The 12,513-nt window shown below is 41.7% G+C and overlaps 2 protein-coding genes across 3 annotated transcripts in view; one reads left to right on the top strand and one right to left on the bottom strand.

The window, feature by feature from the left end:
* zmym2 (zinc finger, MYM-type 2) overlaps positions 1-12,513 on the bottom strand; it is a 58,491-nt gene that overhangs the window by 6,312 nt on the left and 39,666 nt on the right. The window lies entirely within an intron of this gene.
* Positions 44-4,226, top strand: gja3 (gap junction protein, alpha 3). Of its 2 annotated transcripts, none has more exons than XM_042068695.1 (3): positions 44-306; positions 1,406-1,467; positions 2,776-4,226. In XM_042068695.1, the coding sequence occupies exon 3, from the start codon at positions 2,811-2,813 to the stop codon at positions 4,170-4,172; it is 1,362 nt and encodes a 453-aa protein (XP_041924629.1). In that variant the 5' UTR covers positions 44-306; positions 1,406-1,467; positions 2,776-2,810; the 3' UTR covers positions 4,173-4,226. The 2 variants fall into 2 exon arrangements, with proteins under 2 accessions (XP_041924629.1, XP_041924639.1); XM_042068705.1 differs by lacking the exon at positions 44-306 and adding an exon at positions 379-459.

Genomic DNA, 12,513 nt, shown 5'->3' with positions numbered 1-12,513 from the left:
AATGGCCTACGTGTAGGCCTACAAAAGCAAAACCATTATTTTGATAGTTGGTGGATATTTGAAGTTTGAATTGACAGGGGCGTGGCATGCGCTCGTTCGGGATGATGACTTTGAATTCACTCATGCATGGCCACACAATGTGACAGTCGCGATGGCTGGGACCGGGAGGCAGCTGCGTTTCGCGAAACCCAATCTCCACGTTGAATTCGCTATGAAAAAATAACTTTCTTTGCGCAAGTTTGGCCACGAATCCACGGTTGAAGACGTTTGTGCATGAATAAGTGGCTGGCTGCTTTCAAAACTTTGGTAAGCTGGCAAAGTTGCCAGGATTTGGGGACAGGGGAGAGGGGAGGGCTTCAGCTACCTTGGGGATTCTGTGCACTATTCAGCGCACTCAAAAGTCGCCAGTGGCAGCCGGACATTTCTTTCAATAGATAATTTTGGCAGCTGCAGTCTAAGGTATGACTTATATAGGTGCATTCGTTTTTATCACATAACATCCTGGACACAGGAAAGTGATGCTATCGCCACAGTTTCTAAGCAGACCTGCAACTTTTAAAATGCTTTAATTTATAGAGAAAGATATGTTATGGACCACTTGGCTACACTGGTCATTTTACAAAGGGTCATTTACAAAGGCTGGTTGCCTCAATTGTACAAATAGACTCAAAGGAAATCTGGCACCTTCCGCATAGTGGTGCACGCACTTTCATCGCATCTACATTTTCCTAATTTAATGTAAAACTGACTATGTTCCAGAGCGAGATCAAATCAAATTTCGTCAAGCTGTCACCAAGTCAGAAAATAAAACGTACACCTATAGTTTCACAGGAGGGCCTACAGTCAACTGACCAAACAATGACCGCATATACACAAGGGTTCAATTCAACATTTCTGAGCTACAGTAATTGCAGCTCAATATCTGGATTAGACCACAACATATCCTTACTTAATCCGATTTCAAATTAACTCAACTCTTTAGGCGATTTAATCCACAAAGTAGGCTTGCTCAACCTTGGTTACTTTATATAAATATGTCAGATTTTGATAAGACAAGCAATTTTTTTTTTTTTGTTGGGGGGGGGGGGGGGGGGGTTATGTAAACACAGATATGGTATTTTTATTCATATGACCAAATTGCACATCTCAAAAATTAGAGTATAGTAATACTGTAATGTAACATCAATCTACACTACAGCACTTCTGTGTGGCAAATTATCTTCATTTCTGTGTGCAAATCTATGAAAGATGGGGCAGAAACAAAATCAACCCTCACCATCATGCAAAAACCAATGGTTTTTTGTGTTTTTAAAAAACATTTACTGAACAACAACCTCTTATCTTATTCCATTTAAGAAGACTCTGTAGCTCTGTGCTGTTTTAATTAGCTTCTTTTATTTTTCAGGTTTCTAATACATATTGAACCTTAGTCGATGGATTTATTACCAACAACACAAGAGCATTTTTGTAAGTTGAACTTCCTGCCTTTGCATGTGGTTTGCTTGAAATGGCTGTTGGCTGAAATGGTAGTCACAAATTTGTAGGCTGCAGCTTGTTGCACATTGAAACACAGAAGCCCGGAAAATGTCCATTTCCCTGTTGATGGTTGCTCTACATGCTTGGCCACATAAATGAAAAGCTGTTTTTCCTCTCCAAAACAAACACAGCTTGATATTTTGGCTATGATGAGTTAACATCAGATAAACAAGAGATGTCATTATGATACAGATGAGAAAATGAAATGTCGATAACTAGATTTGGAACACCTTCATTTCATAAAGATACTTTGGTTGTCACTGCTTTCTGTGTTTAGAGTTGATGAGGTAGGCCCAGGGCAGTTGAACCCTGTATTCAATTTTGATTTGAAGTGCTTCTACTGTATCCCATGCATCGTGCTGTCCACGCCATGCTCACGGCTGTTTTTGAACATTATAATGTTGATCTCAGCACATGCCAGCTGAGCAGTGGAGCGAGCAGGTGAGAGCGCGTGTGTGTGTGAGGGAGAGAGAGAGAGAGAGAGAGAGGGAGAGGGAGAGAGAGAGAGTGCAGAGAAAAAGTGAGTGTGCGTGTCTGTGTGTACAACAGTGTGTATGTGTATATGTGCGTGTATGTGTATGACAGGAGGGTGAGAAAGAGTACGAGAGAGAAAGGGGGAGAGTTTGCTTACACGGTGCATGCCAGATTCATAGCAATCAGATGGATGGTTAAATAGGGGAGTTTCACCAAATCCTTGAGCTTAGGGGAAAGTTTTTTACGTAACTTGGTCTATTTCGGATGATTCACAGTTTGGCAGTAATTTGGGATCTACGTGATTTTTTCGCTGTCCAAGACTGTGTTCCTTTCGCCAGAAAGACACCTATTGTTTGTTCAAAACTGATTAATTGGACCTTTTTTTTTTGCACGGTGAAACTGTAAATGTTACCAGGGTTGGCGTTGAAAGTATGTATAAGTTCTACGGACATATTTGTCAGCGTTGAGTGCTCTCTGTGCCTGGTCTCCGCTCTGTGCCCCTTTGCTCTGGCTCTCTGGGCCTGGTGTGTCTCTCTGCCACGAGGGATACTATCAAGGCTGAGCCTGAAATGTGCTGCTGCTTTGCTGTGCGTTTGTACGCTAAGTGTATTCCTGTTTTGTGTTCGCAGCTGTTGTTGTGTTTTGTTACAATTCCTGTCGTCCTCACATCCTTTTTCCCCCCTTCCTCTCCTCCATTGTATCCTCTTCCCTTTCCTCCTCCCCCCCCCCCCCCTCTCTCTCTCTCACTGTGTCCACTACTACTAGACTGTACTTTCTCCCTAGGCTAGAAATCGTGAAGCATGGGTGACTGGAGTTTTCTGGGGCGGCTGTTGGAGAATGCCCAGGAACACTCGACGGTGATCGGCAAGGTCTGGCTGACTGTCCTCTTCATCTTTAGGATCCTGGTTCTGGGCGCGGCGGCGGAGGAGGTGTGGGGCGACGAGCAGTCGGACTTCACCTGCAACACCCAGCAGCCCGGTTGCGAGAACGTCTGCTACGATGAGGCCTTCCCCATCTCGCACATCCGCTTCTGGGTGCTGCAGATCATCTTCGTGTCCACGCCCACGCTCATCTACCTGGGCCACGTCCTGCACATCGTTCGCATGGAGGAGAAGCGCAAAGAGAAGGAGGAGGAGCTGCGCAAGGCCAGCAGACTCACGGAGGAGAAAGAACTCCTTTACAGAAACGGTGGTGGGGGAGGGGAGGTCAGCGGCAGGGGTGGCGGCGGTGGAGGCGGGAAAAAGGAGAAGCCACCAATCAGAGACGAGCATGGGAAAATCCGTATCCGGGGAGCGCTGTTGCGCACCTACGTGTTCAACATCATATTCAAAACCCTGTTTGAGGTGGGGTTCATTTTAGGGCAATATTTCCTCTATGGTTTTCAACTGCGGCCCCTGTACAAGTGTGCGCGGTGGCCTTGCCCGAACACCGTGGACTGCTTCATCTCCAGACCCACGGAAAAGACCATCTTCATCATATTTATGCTTGTGGTGGCTTGCGTGTCCCTTTTGCTGAATTTGTTAGAGATTTATCACCTCGGATGGAAGAAAGTCAAGCAAGGCATGATTAACGAGTTCGCGCCCGGCCACAACTTGCTGCGACTCGGCGAGGGCGGCGAGCCCGAGCCCATGAGCTCGGGTCCCAGAACTGCTCCTCCCACCCTCAGCTACCCGCCGACCTACACGGACGTGACGGCGGGCAACGCGGCCTTCCTCCAGCCGGTGGCGCCGCCGCCGCCCTCGGCCGACTACAAGATGGATCCTCTCCAAGAGGACCTGCGCGAGCCCTCGCCCTTCTACATGAGCAACAACAACAACCACAGGCTGGCGGCCGAACAGAACTGGGCCAACCTGGCTACCGAGCAGCAGACTCGGGAGATGAAGGCCACCTCCCCATCCCCCTCCTCCACTTCCTCCTCCTCCATCTGCACTGCTGACCGCCAGCGGCCGCCCAAAGAGGTCGCCACCCTGCCCACCACCAGCCCCAGCTTGAGCAGCAGCGGAGGCAGCTTGAGCGACGGCAAGAGCGAGCCCGAGGAGGGCCACATCATCACCACGGTGGAGATGCACGAGCCGCCACTCATGTTCACAGACCCACGGCGGCTTAGCAGAGCCAGCAAGACCAGCAGCGTTAGAGCCAGGCCCAACGACCTGGCGGTTTAGTTTCCCCTGAATTATGAAACATCAACAAAAAAAAAAAACACCCATCCCACCCCACCCCACTCCCCTCACCCCTGATTTTTATATATATAAACAAAATGCCAAAAAAAATATATTTAAATGAAAAGAGGAAATGAGAGGCAGGTTGCTGGAAACTAAAGAAATCTTGACAACAATTCCATATATCCTCTGGTGAGTTGTAGAGTAACTTGAATGGGTTTGAGTGTCTCATGTGATGATTTTTGTAAACACCGGTGAGTTTGTACTGAGTGTAATGATGACAGGCTGTTAGACAGGATGAACATATTAGACAGGGGTGACGGGATACTTGTCTTCATGTCTACATCTAGTTCTTTTTAAAAAAGAGAACAAGAGCATTTTGGTTTTAGTTGGGGGTCATGTGATACATTCTAGTAATGTGAATTTTTGTGGCGTGCATGGTGTCTTTATCAGGTTATTTAAATAATTTATTGAACACTGGATTTGTTGTGGCCTAGTGTAACTGGGACAAACTGTAATGTCTTGATGTTGGTGAATGAGGTTATACTAGCCATTAGGCTGTGATAAGAAATTGTGGACAGGAAATTATAATGTGGTTGCAAAGGCATTGAGATAGACAATTGGTTGCCTGCTGCAGTATTGGCATTTGTTACTGTTTGTCTTTTTATGTGCTATTGATACAGTCCCATAAAGGACAACTGTATCAGTCCATAACTTATGGTACAAAATCAGAATCTGTAAACCTGGAATACATGTTTGATGTTTGCAGTGTATCAGAAAAAAAAAATACAAATCTAATGACAGAAACTAAATTCAGCACTGACATGCTTTTTATTTTCGGTAGTAACAATGCACTCCAAGTTGTTGATGTGAGCCTGAATCTCCAAAAACTAGCCTGACCAGAAATGTTCATTAGAAATTTCATGTCCCACGCTATTTCTGACTACCCTGCATCTTCATCTGTGAACTACCACTGACTTCACACTTAATTAAAATCACAAACTAACCTTAGAGACTAGGCCACAACTGACAGACTACAGGCCTGTAGTCACTATCCCAGCTAACTCCCTCACAAACTAACAAAATAAAAATAGGCTAAACTAAGTACTGCGTTTAGTCTGGCTGCTGAATAAATGCTTTACCCACACTTTTCATTGTCTGTAAAAAGGATGTTTATTATCTTAAAACGTCTGAGATGCAACTGGTGTGATTTTCACAGTTCAAATTCATAGAATACTCAGACTGACACTGACAATGAGAGTGTCAAGGCACGTACTGTCATGTCAGAGAACACCTTTTTTCTCTTCAACCTCACACAGTGACCCATATAGACCTCTTGGGTCTACTCTATGTCAAGGTCAAAAGTTAAAGTTAGGCTTCGAGACTACCCCTCACTGTTTTTACATGGCCACTGCACAAGGTCGCCTTTAGTTCAATCACAGTGATGCTATCTGGGTACTGTGATTCCAGCTCCTGCCTCTGCATTTTGCTCTGCTGGCTAAAAGACTAATTTATCAGAAAATAAATTAAACAAACTATACAAAGAAGAAGTAACCCCACTTTCATAAATTGTTACATCATCTTATCATTTCTGTTGAGGAAATTTATAGTTAATTTATGGTAAAAACAAAACAAAAAGACAAAACATTAGTATTTATAAACATCTTATCCAGTTTTGCTCTTGGGTTGAATATGACATTTCTAAAAGTAATTCAATCCAAAGTGATAAATCGAAAACAAGTAAAACACTTTCATTTGGCACGAGCAGATTGAGTTTTGAGAATATACCTGTGTTCACTGCTGTCAAGAGAAAACAGTCACTTTTTAGCTATCTACATGTAAGGAATAATTTATGGATGGGAGTACTTTCTCACATGTATCAAGTGTGTGACTTTAATTTACCAAAGATTTTATTAACAGCTATAAAAATAAAAGAAAAAACCCTGTAGTTTGAAAACGATTAAAAATTGGATTTCTGTAGTCAGTTTGTGGTTACAATTATGCAAAGTGTACAGAAGCGAAAACTCAACAAATGTCCAGATACAAAATACTGAAGTCTGAGCCCAACTTTTCTGCTGTATCGGTTTATTTCTTTATTTATTTTTGCCCTACCCCCAACAATCTTACTGACTACTACCACTGTAGTAAGCAAAGGTATGCACTGTCCTCTGTCTGGAAGACATAAATACGTTATATTCTTGCAGTAACATGCTTTGATCAAAACCAATGCAACAACTTACAACTACTTACATACTTTTGGTTAAGGAATTAACTGAGGTTTTATAAAGCCCAAAAGGAGCAGGTTTTGTTGAATGATGTAATAGGAAAATGTTTGTGTTCAAGTATTTTGTAGTTGTTAAAATTCAGGTTTGTTTCGACATAGTTTGTAGTCTCAAAGGGACTTGTAATTGATTTTTCTCCCCATAGAGTAAAGCACATACTTTGAACACCTAGTATTTCCCAAATTATGCTCTCGATGAGAGACTAATGCATATCTTTGCTTGTGACAGTGCCACACATATACGCATCAAAAACATGATATTGTTTCCTGATGTATGTGAAATTTTATTTTACACTTTTTTCACTGTACTCAGAAAAACAGAAAATGTGTGTTCTGTCAGTTTTTGGTTCTTAAAGTTTACATTTTAGTGAATAGATGATTTGCACATTTACGCAAAAATCAACATGCTGTTCTACGAGGCTTATGGTAGGAGAGGGGAACAAAACATCAGACTCTGCCGATGTTTGTGATTGGCAGTGTTTATAATCCTTAAAGGAATATGTCTTACTATAAAACACAGTGGCTCTTCACATTAAAGACAGTATTTTTATGAAACAAAAAACAAAAAAACGACAAAAAAAATCTAATGTGATTTTAATGGCTTGTAGGATATATTAATTTAAGTTTCTGATTTGTTGATTTTAGGACACTTAACCCGGTCTGAGAGGAACTGCAGAAAGTTTGGATATTTATAAGGAGAGAAACTGGGTTTAGAGACTGTGAGTATTTTCCGTGTGCTCACTTCAGTGCTTTTTCACAGTGTTCTCGCTACATTCCTGTGATTCTCTGGTGTTACAATGGTACTATAACGCCACACTAACGTTGAAAGAATGTTAGCTAGGTAGCTGAACCCCTAACCACAAACCTCCTTCTCTCACCCCCCCCCCCCCTCTATTGTGCCTAAAACACATTTTAATAATGATGTATCTTTTTTTTTGAGTTGCCATGTAGCCAGTCACCCTAGGATTAAAACAAACTGATTTCTTGAACTGTTGGTTCAATCTCATGCAGAGCGTGATAACACTGGCCCAGACAGGGAGGAGAAGCCACCATCACATGCTCAGAACAGCAGCCCAATGTTTCAATGCTGTCTTAAGAGAGAAGTGCCTTGTGTTACCCCAAATTTTGTAAGAACAAGTTGATGTAAATGTTCATTTACCTCAAATGTTTACAAAACTGTTACTAAATAAACTTTTTGTACCATATATATTCGACGTGCCTCTGCAATTGCTTCTTTGGTTGTGCAAAACTTTTGGGAAAGGATCAGAGACAGGGCACCACTTGAGAATGAATTACATTAAGAGGAGTCTGGCATGTTACATGGCGAGTATTGGAGAGTGTTAAACATGGGTTTTATCAAGGCAGATAGCCCCACAGTATTACTTTAGAGAGCTCCACATGACCAAGGGAACTTACTGTGCTGATGACAGGAATCCGTATCGGTTCCAGACACACACACACACACACACACACACACACTCAGAAAGAGAGAGAGAGAACTCAAAATACATGAGACAGAACAAAAGAAGTTTACCCTAATTTCTATAATAAAAAATAAAACAGGCTACATCTTATACAATTGTAGAACTAAAACACTTACTGGTCTTCCGTATAGATATCAAATGAGTCTGTATGTAAAGATTGTCATTTTAGACTCTTTAGAAGTCACATATTAAAATAGACTATGCTATATCAATTTAGACGATATGTACATTTTATCTGGACCGATTCCATCTTTGCAGAGGAGCTCCAACTCATTAGCCCATGACCTATAAAGTTATCACCCCCAGACTCCAAATTCTACACAAGGATGTGAGAATGTGAGAGAGAGCTGAGAAGGAGGCAAAAATGACGCTTGAACCACAGGCCCTCCCAGTATCGCAACGTACATAAACACACACACACACACACACACACACACACACACATAAACACAGACAAGCAATTAAAGTAACACTGCAACAGTTTCACACTTACAGGCAAACATCTATCACAATCCCACTCTGTGTTGTCTAACAGCCTGTGACAATTATCAACTGCTTGCTGTACAAGACTCTCAACAGAGGAAATCCCCACCTTCGCACACAAATTATAATCAGTTAAGGTGTGCACGGGATAGAGTTCATTCCACCACCAATTAGCCTAACATCAACGTATGTCTTGAAAACAGTCCTAATCTTAACTGACAAAGACACAAGGCATAAAGAACCCTGTGTTCACTTCAACTGGGTGTTTTCCTTAAGCAGGCATTTACATTTTCAGCTTTCTGTAGCTGTTGCTTGGGTTTGGGGCGTAAACAGTCATTAAGAGTGTAGCTGGGCTAAGTCCAGCTACAGGTTAATCACATTCAGGGACTTAACTCCAGGGACTGGGACTCTCAGGGTTCAGGGACTCTCACCTAAATTCCTCCGTGGTGGGGAACGAGCAGGACCATGGATGTTGGGGAGAGAGGACACGGGCTGGAGTGGAGTGGAGTGGAGTGGGAAAGCCCTTCTGCATGAGGAGCAGGGGAATGTGCCTTAGGCTTGTTCCTAGTGCTGCCAGAGGAAAGAAAAAGACAGACACAAAAAAAACATCACCCATTGTGATTGTTGAATATTTCTGATTCATTTGGTCCACTTCATCAGTCCATTTGGCGAGGACAGAGGATTCACTTATTTGAGGGCATAGGACATAGACTATTTTTCTGGTAGCCTACCAGAGGTGAGGTTGGGATTGCATAACCAATTCTTTTACTTTTTTTTGAGAGAAAACTATTTACATAGCCTACAGTTGAGGTAGGCCTATGTATAATCTGAAGGCGGCAGCAATGTTTAAGATACTTCTCATAGAATTGTTCATTACGAAACTATACATTTTCACTTGCAAAGTTTATTAGGACACCACCTCACTGACAACTGGTACAGTAAGAACACGTAGGCCTATTCAATTGCAGGAGATTCTGTATTGGTCATCACTGGTTAAAGCCAATTAAACCCTCTTGACAGATTGACTTGGCAAAATGGCATATATGCTAAACAGAGCAGTACATCTTCACATGGTATTTAGAAACCTCAGCAGAGCAGTAAATCTCTAAATGGATTCTGGAATCCCAGTGTTAACTGTAGTGTATGGAACCACAATAAAATCAACTAGACTGCATTTCCGGCGGGAACTGCGAAAGTGTGCTTGCCCTGGTAACATTATTAAATTAATCTGTCACCATATGCCTATGCCTACGTTTGCAAAGAGGAGAACATTTTAATTTGATTCACAATGAAACGTTACATTTAATGTACATGTTGACAATAAGTAGGCTAGTTTTGGTTGTTGTTGGTGGTGTTAGGCTACTGCATCCCTTAGTTATGCCTACAATGCAAAATTGTTCCCTCGCGATTGGAAGCTCCTGTAGACGCATTTCAAAACACTGCGACGTGAAATGCCAGAAAAAGCGGTTTGTGAATAGGTCTGTCACAGACGTTTGTGAATTAACGTTACTCTTAGTAAAAAAAAAATAGATAGATATCTAATGTCAGCTATATATAGCTAATGTTCTCCTTGCTATTTCAGTTCGTAAGTCTGAAAGTCGTAAGTTCGGTGTCTTTGTCTCAAAGGGCCTAGGCGCTAGAGCTGGCCAAAAATTAGGGAGACGGGAATAAGAAAACTTAAGAAGAACAGTAAGTGTGCTGCTTTCAGCCCTAGGTGATAGCATAAGGAAAATAGTAGGCCTAAGCATGTAACGTAATCTTGTAGAAATGGATAACAACTCATTAGGAAAACACCTTCAGGACACTAATATTATTCATTCATATCTAAAAGAGTCTGGAACTGAGGACAAAAGACAATAAACAATTGTCCCATTGGGGGCTAGTTGAGAGAGAGAGAAACTCTGACACCAAAGACAGAGGACATATGAAAAAGATATTGCAAGCAACACCTTTGGTAGGCTAACGAAGACCTGACTAGCCAGCTAGCCATTAGGCCACGTCTTATTAATGTTGTCCCTCTAGTTGCCCCTCCTAATCTAGGCTTAAATTGCATTAGGATGTTCATATTTTGCAAAACGGTTAAATAATTTCTTAAATATGCTAGAAAGGCCTATCAGTTAACATCTTACTAGCCTAGCTAACAGTAAAACGTATAGCTAATACACAAAGCAAAATAAGAAAACGGATATATTAGGCTACACTACAGTGGGTAGAAATAAGCTGTTGTATAGCCTAGGCCTACTTACAATAAATATAGTTGAAGAAGATGGGGATGAAAGTTATGGGAATGAAAATGCGAACCTCTCTTCCAGTTTTCATGTAGGCCCATGTTCCCTACAACGGGAAGTCTAGTAGTAAATTGGAAGCCAAAGACCATAAAGAAACCACAGAAATGTATTAAACTAAAAAAAAAAAATGATGCAGAATTACTACATTTGAGATAACCTAGCTACTGATACAAAGTATACAAATGTAACCACTATTTCCACATTAGCCTGCATGAAGAACAATGATTAATGGATATGAAAGAAGACCTCCCAGCGATGGTATCACAGATCTTATACATTTTTTAATAAATCTTTTTTTAATGGACATGTTTTATTGTCAATTTTCATCAAAAGATGAAATTTATGAATTCAGCAGCAAAATCAAAATCAGTTTTCAACATCAACAAAATGTCAACCATTTTCAGAATGTCACATTGTTGTTCAGAATGTTTCAGCCATTTTCATGAATGTTACATTGCAGCACCACAATTGGAATGGCTAATGATGGCAAAAGAAAAATGAGAAAAAGTCAACAGAGTGCACCACTAAAGAGGAGAGAGTGACAGGCACACGGAGCACAGACCAGTGCAGTGGGAAAATATGGGGGTTGGGGGATGTCCGTGGAAAGAGAGAGGAGGTGATAGGTTCTGGAGTGGCCGGTCCAGTAGCTGTGGAGTGTTGGTGGATGGCCTGTCTGTTGGTCAAGTGCCTCAGTGTGAGCCTTGAGGGCCGGGGGGGGTATTGCGTACGTCTGCTCCAGCTCAAAGCCTAAAACAGACAGGGGTTTATTTATAGCCTTTAATCACCTAACAAATTCACACGGGCCCCGCTGCCCGAATACTTCGGCCTCCCCGTTGTTTATTTCAGGAGTGTCCTGGATGTTTGCATGGGGCCTTCACACCATACGTTACTGCACACACTGGCCCCAAGTATAAACTTTCCATTGGGAGCAGCATGAGTAACGCTAATGTGGTGGTAGCCTACCAACTATAAAGCTTCAAATGAGCTTGGTATTAAATAAGTGGTCTTGAGTGATAAAGTCATTAGATTATAAGAGGGGTAATCAAAATACTTAAAAATAATAATATTAATGTTATTTATGGCGTGGGTAATTGACTTTAGTAGTATTATTTGTAAAAATTTACAAATTTGCAAAGACAATTTACAGTAGATTAGCCTGTACTCCACCTCGGTCTGTGTTGTGTTCCCATAACCATGGAGTTTCAGTGCTTACATTAGAGGTAGAGGCCTGTCGCTTTGAAAGATGGTTACAAAGTGGTGAGGCCAATGTTATTTCAGAATAGGGGCTGCGAGGGTGGCTAGAGGTTGATGCTCCACAGCAACACCTACAGGTTTACAATCAGACTTTACCACTGCAACATGACAGTTATTTAACTCCACTACCCTCACCCCCTGCCACCTGTCCCATAAAAATTCTTTGATGTCAGTATGTGACATTCATGTATACAGTCAGGGTGCAAATATAATATTTGAACACACTGCAACAGCTCTGGGGTGGAACGTAGCTTGGATAAGTATGTGGATCTGTAACATGGTGAAGGTGCGTGTACACATTTATGTAATGAATATGATAAATGTACAACCCCAAAACAGAAAAAGTTGGGACGTTGTGTAAAATGTGAATAAAAACAAAATGTAATAATCTGCAAATCTCTTAAACTCATATTTGGTTGCAAAAAGGATACAGACAACATATCAAATATTGAAAATGACAAATTCGACTATTTCATGGAAAATATATGTTAATTTTGAATTTGATACCAGCAACATGTTTCAAAAAAAGTTGGGACGGGGTAACAAAATGCTGG

This window comes from Alosa sapidissima, chromosome 2 (genome assembly GCF_018492685.1).
Source record: "Alosa sapidissima isolate fAloSap1 chromosome 2, fAloSap1.pri, whole genome shotgun sequence".
In the NCBI taxonomy this organism is placed as follows: domain Eukaryota; kingdom Metazoa; phylum Chordata; class Actinopteri; order Clupeiformes; family Clupeidae; genus Alosa; species Alosa sapidissima.
The sequence above is the reverse complement of the archived record's forward strand: the minus strand, read 5'-3'. Positions and strand labels throughout refer to the sequence as shown.

What these genes read in the sequence shown, in the direction of transcription:
- gja3 (XM_042068695.1), top strand. Translation starts at nt 2,811, where the DNA reads ATGGGTGACTGGAGTTTTCTGGGGCGGCTGTTGGAGAATGCCCAGGAA.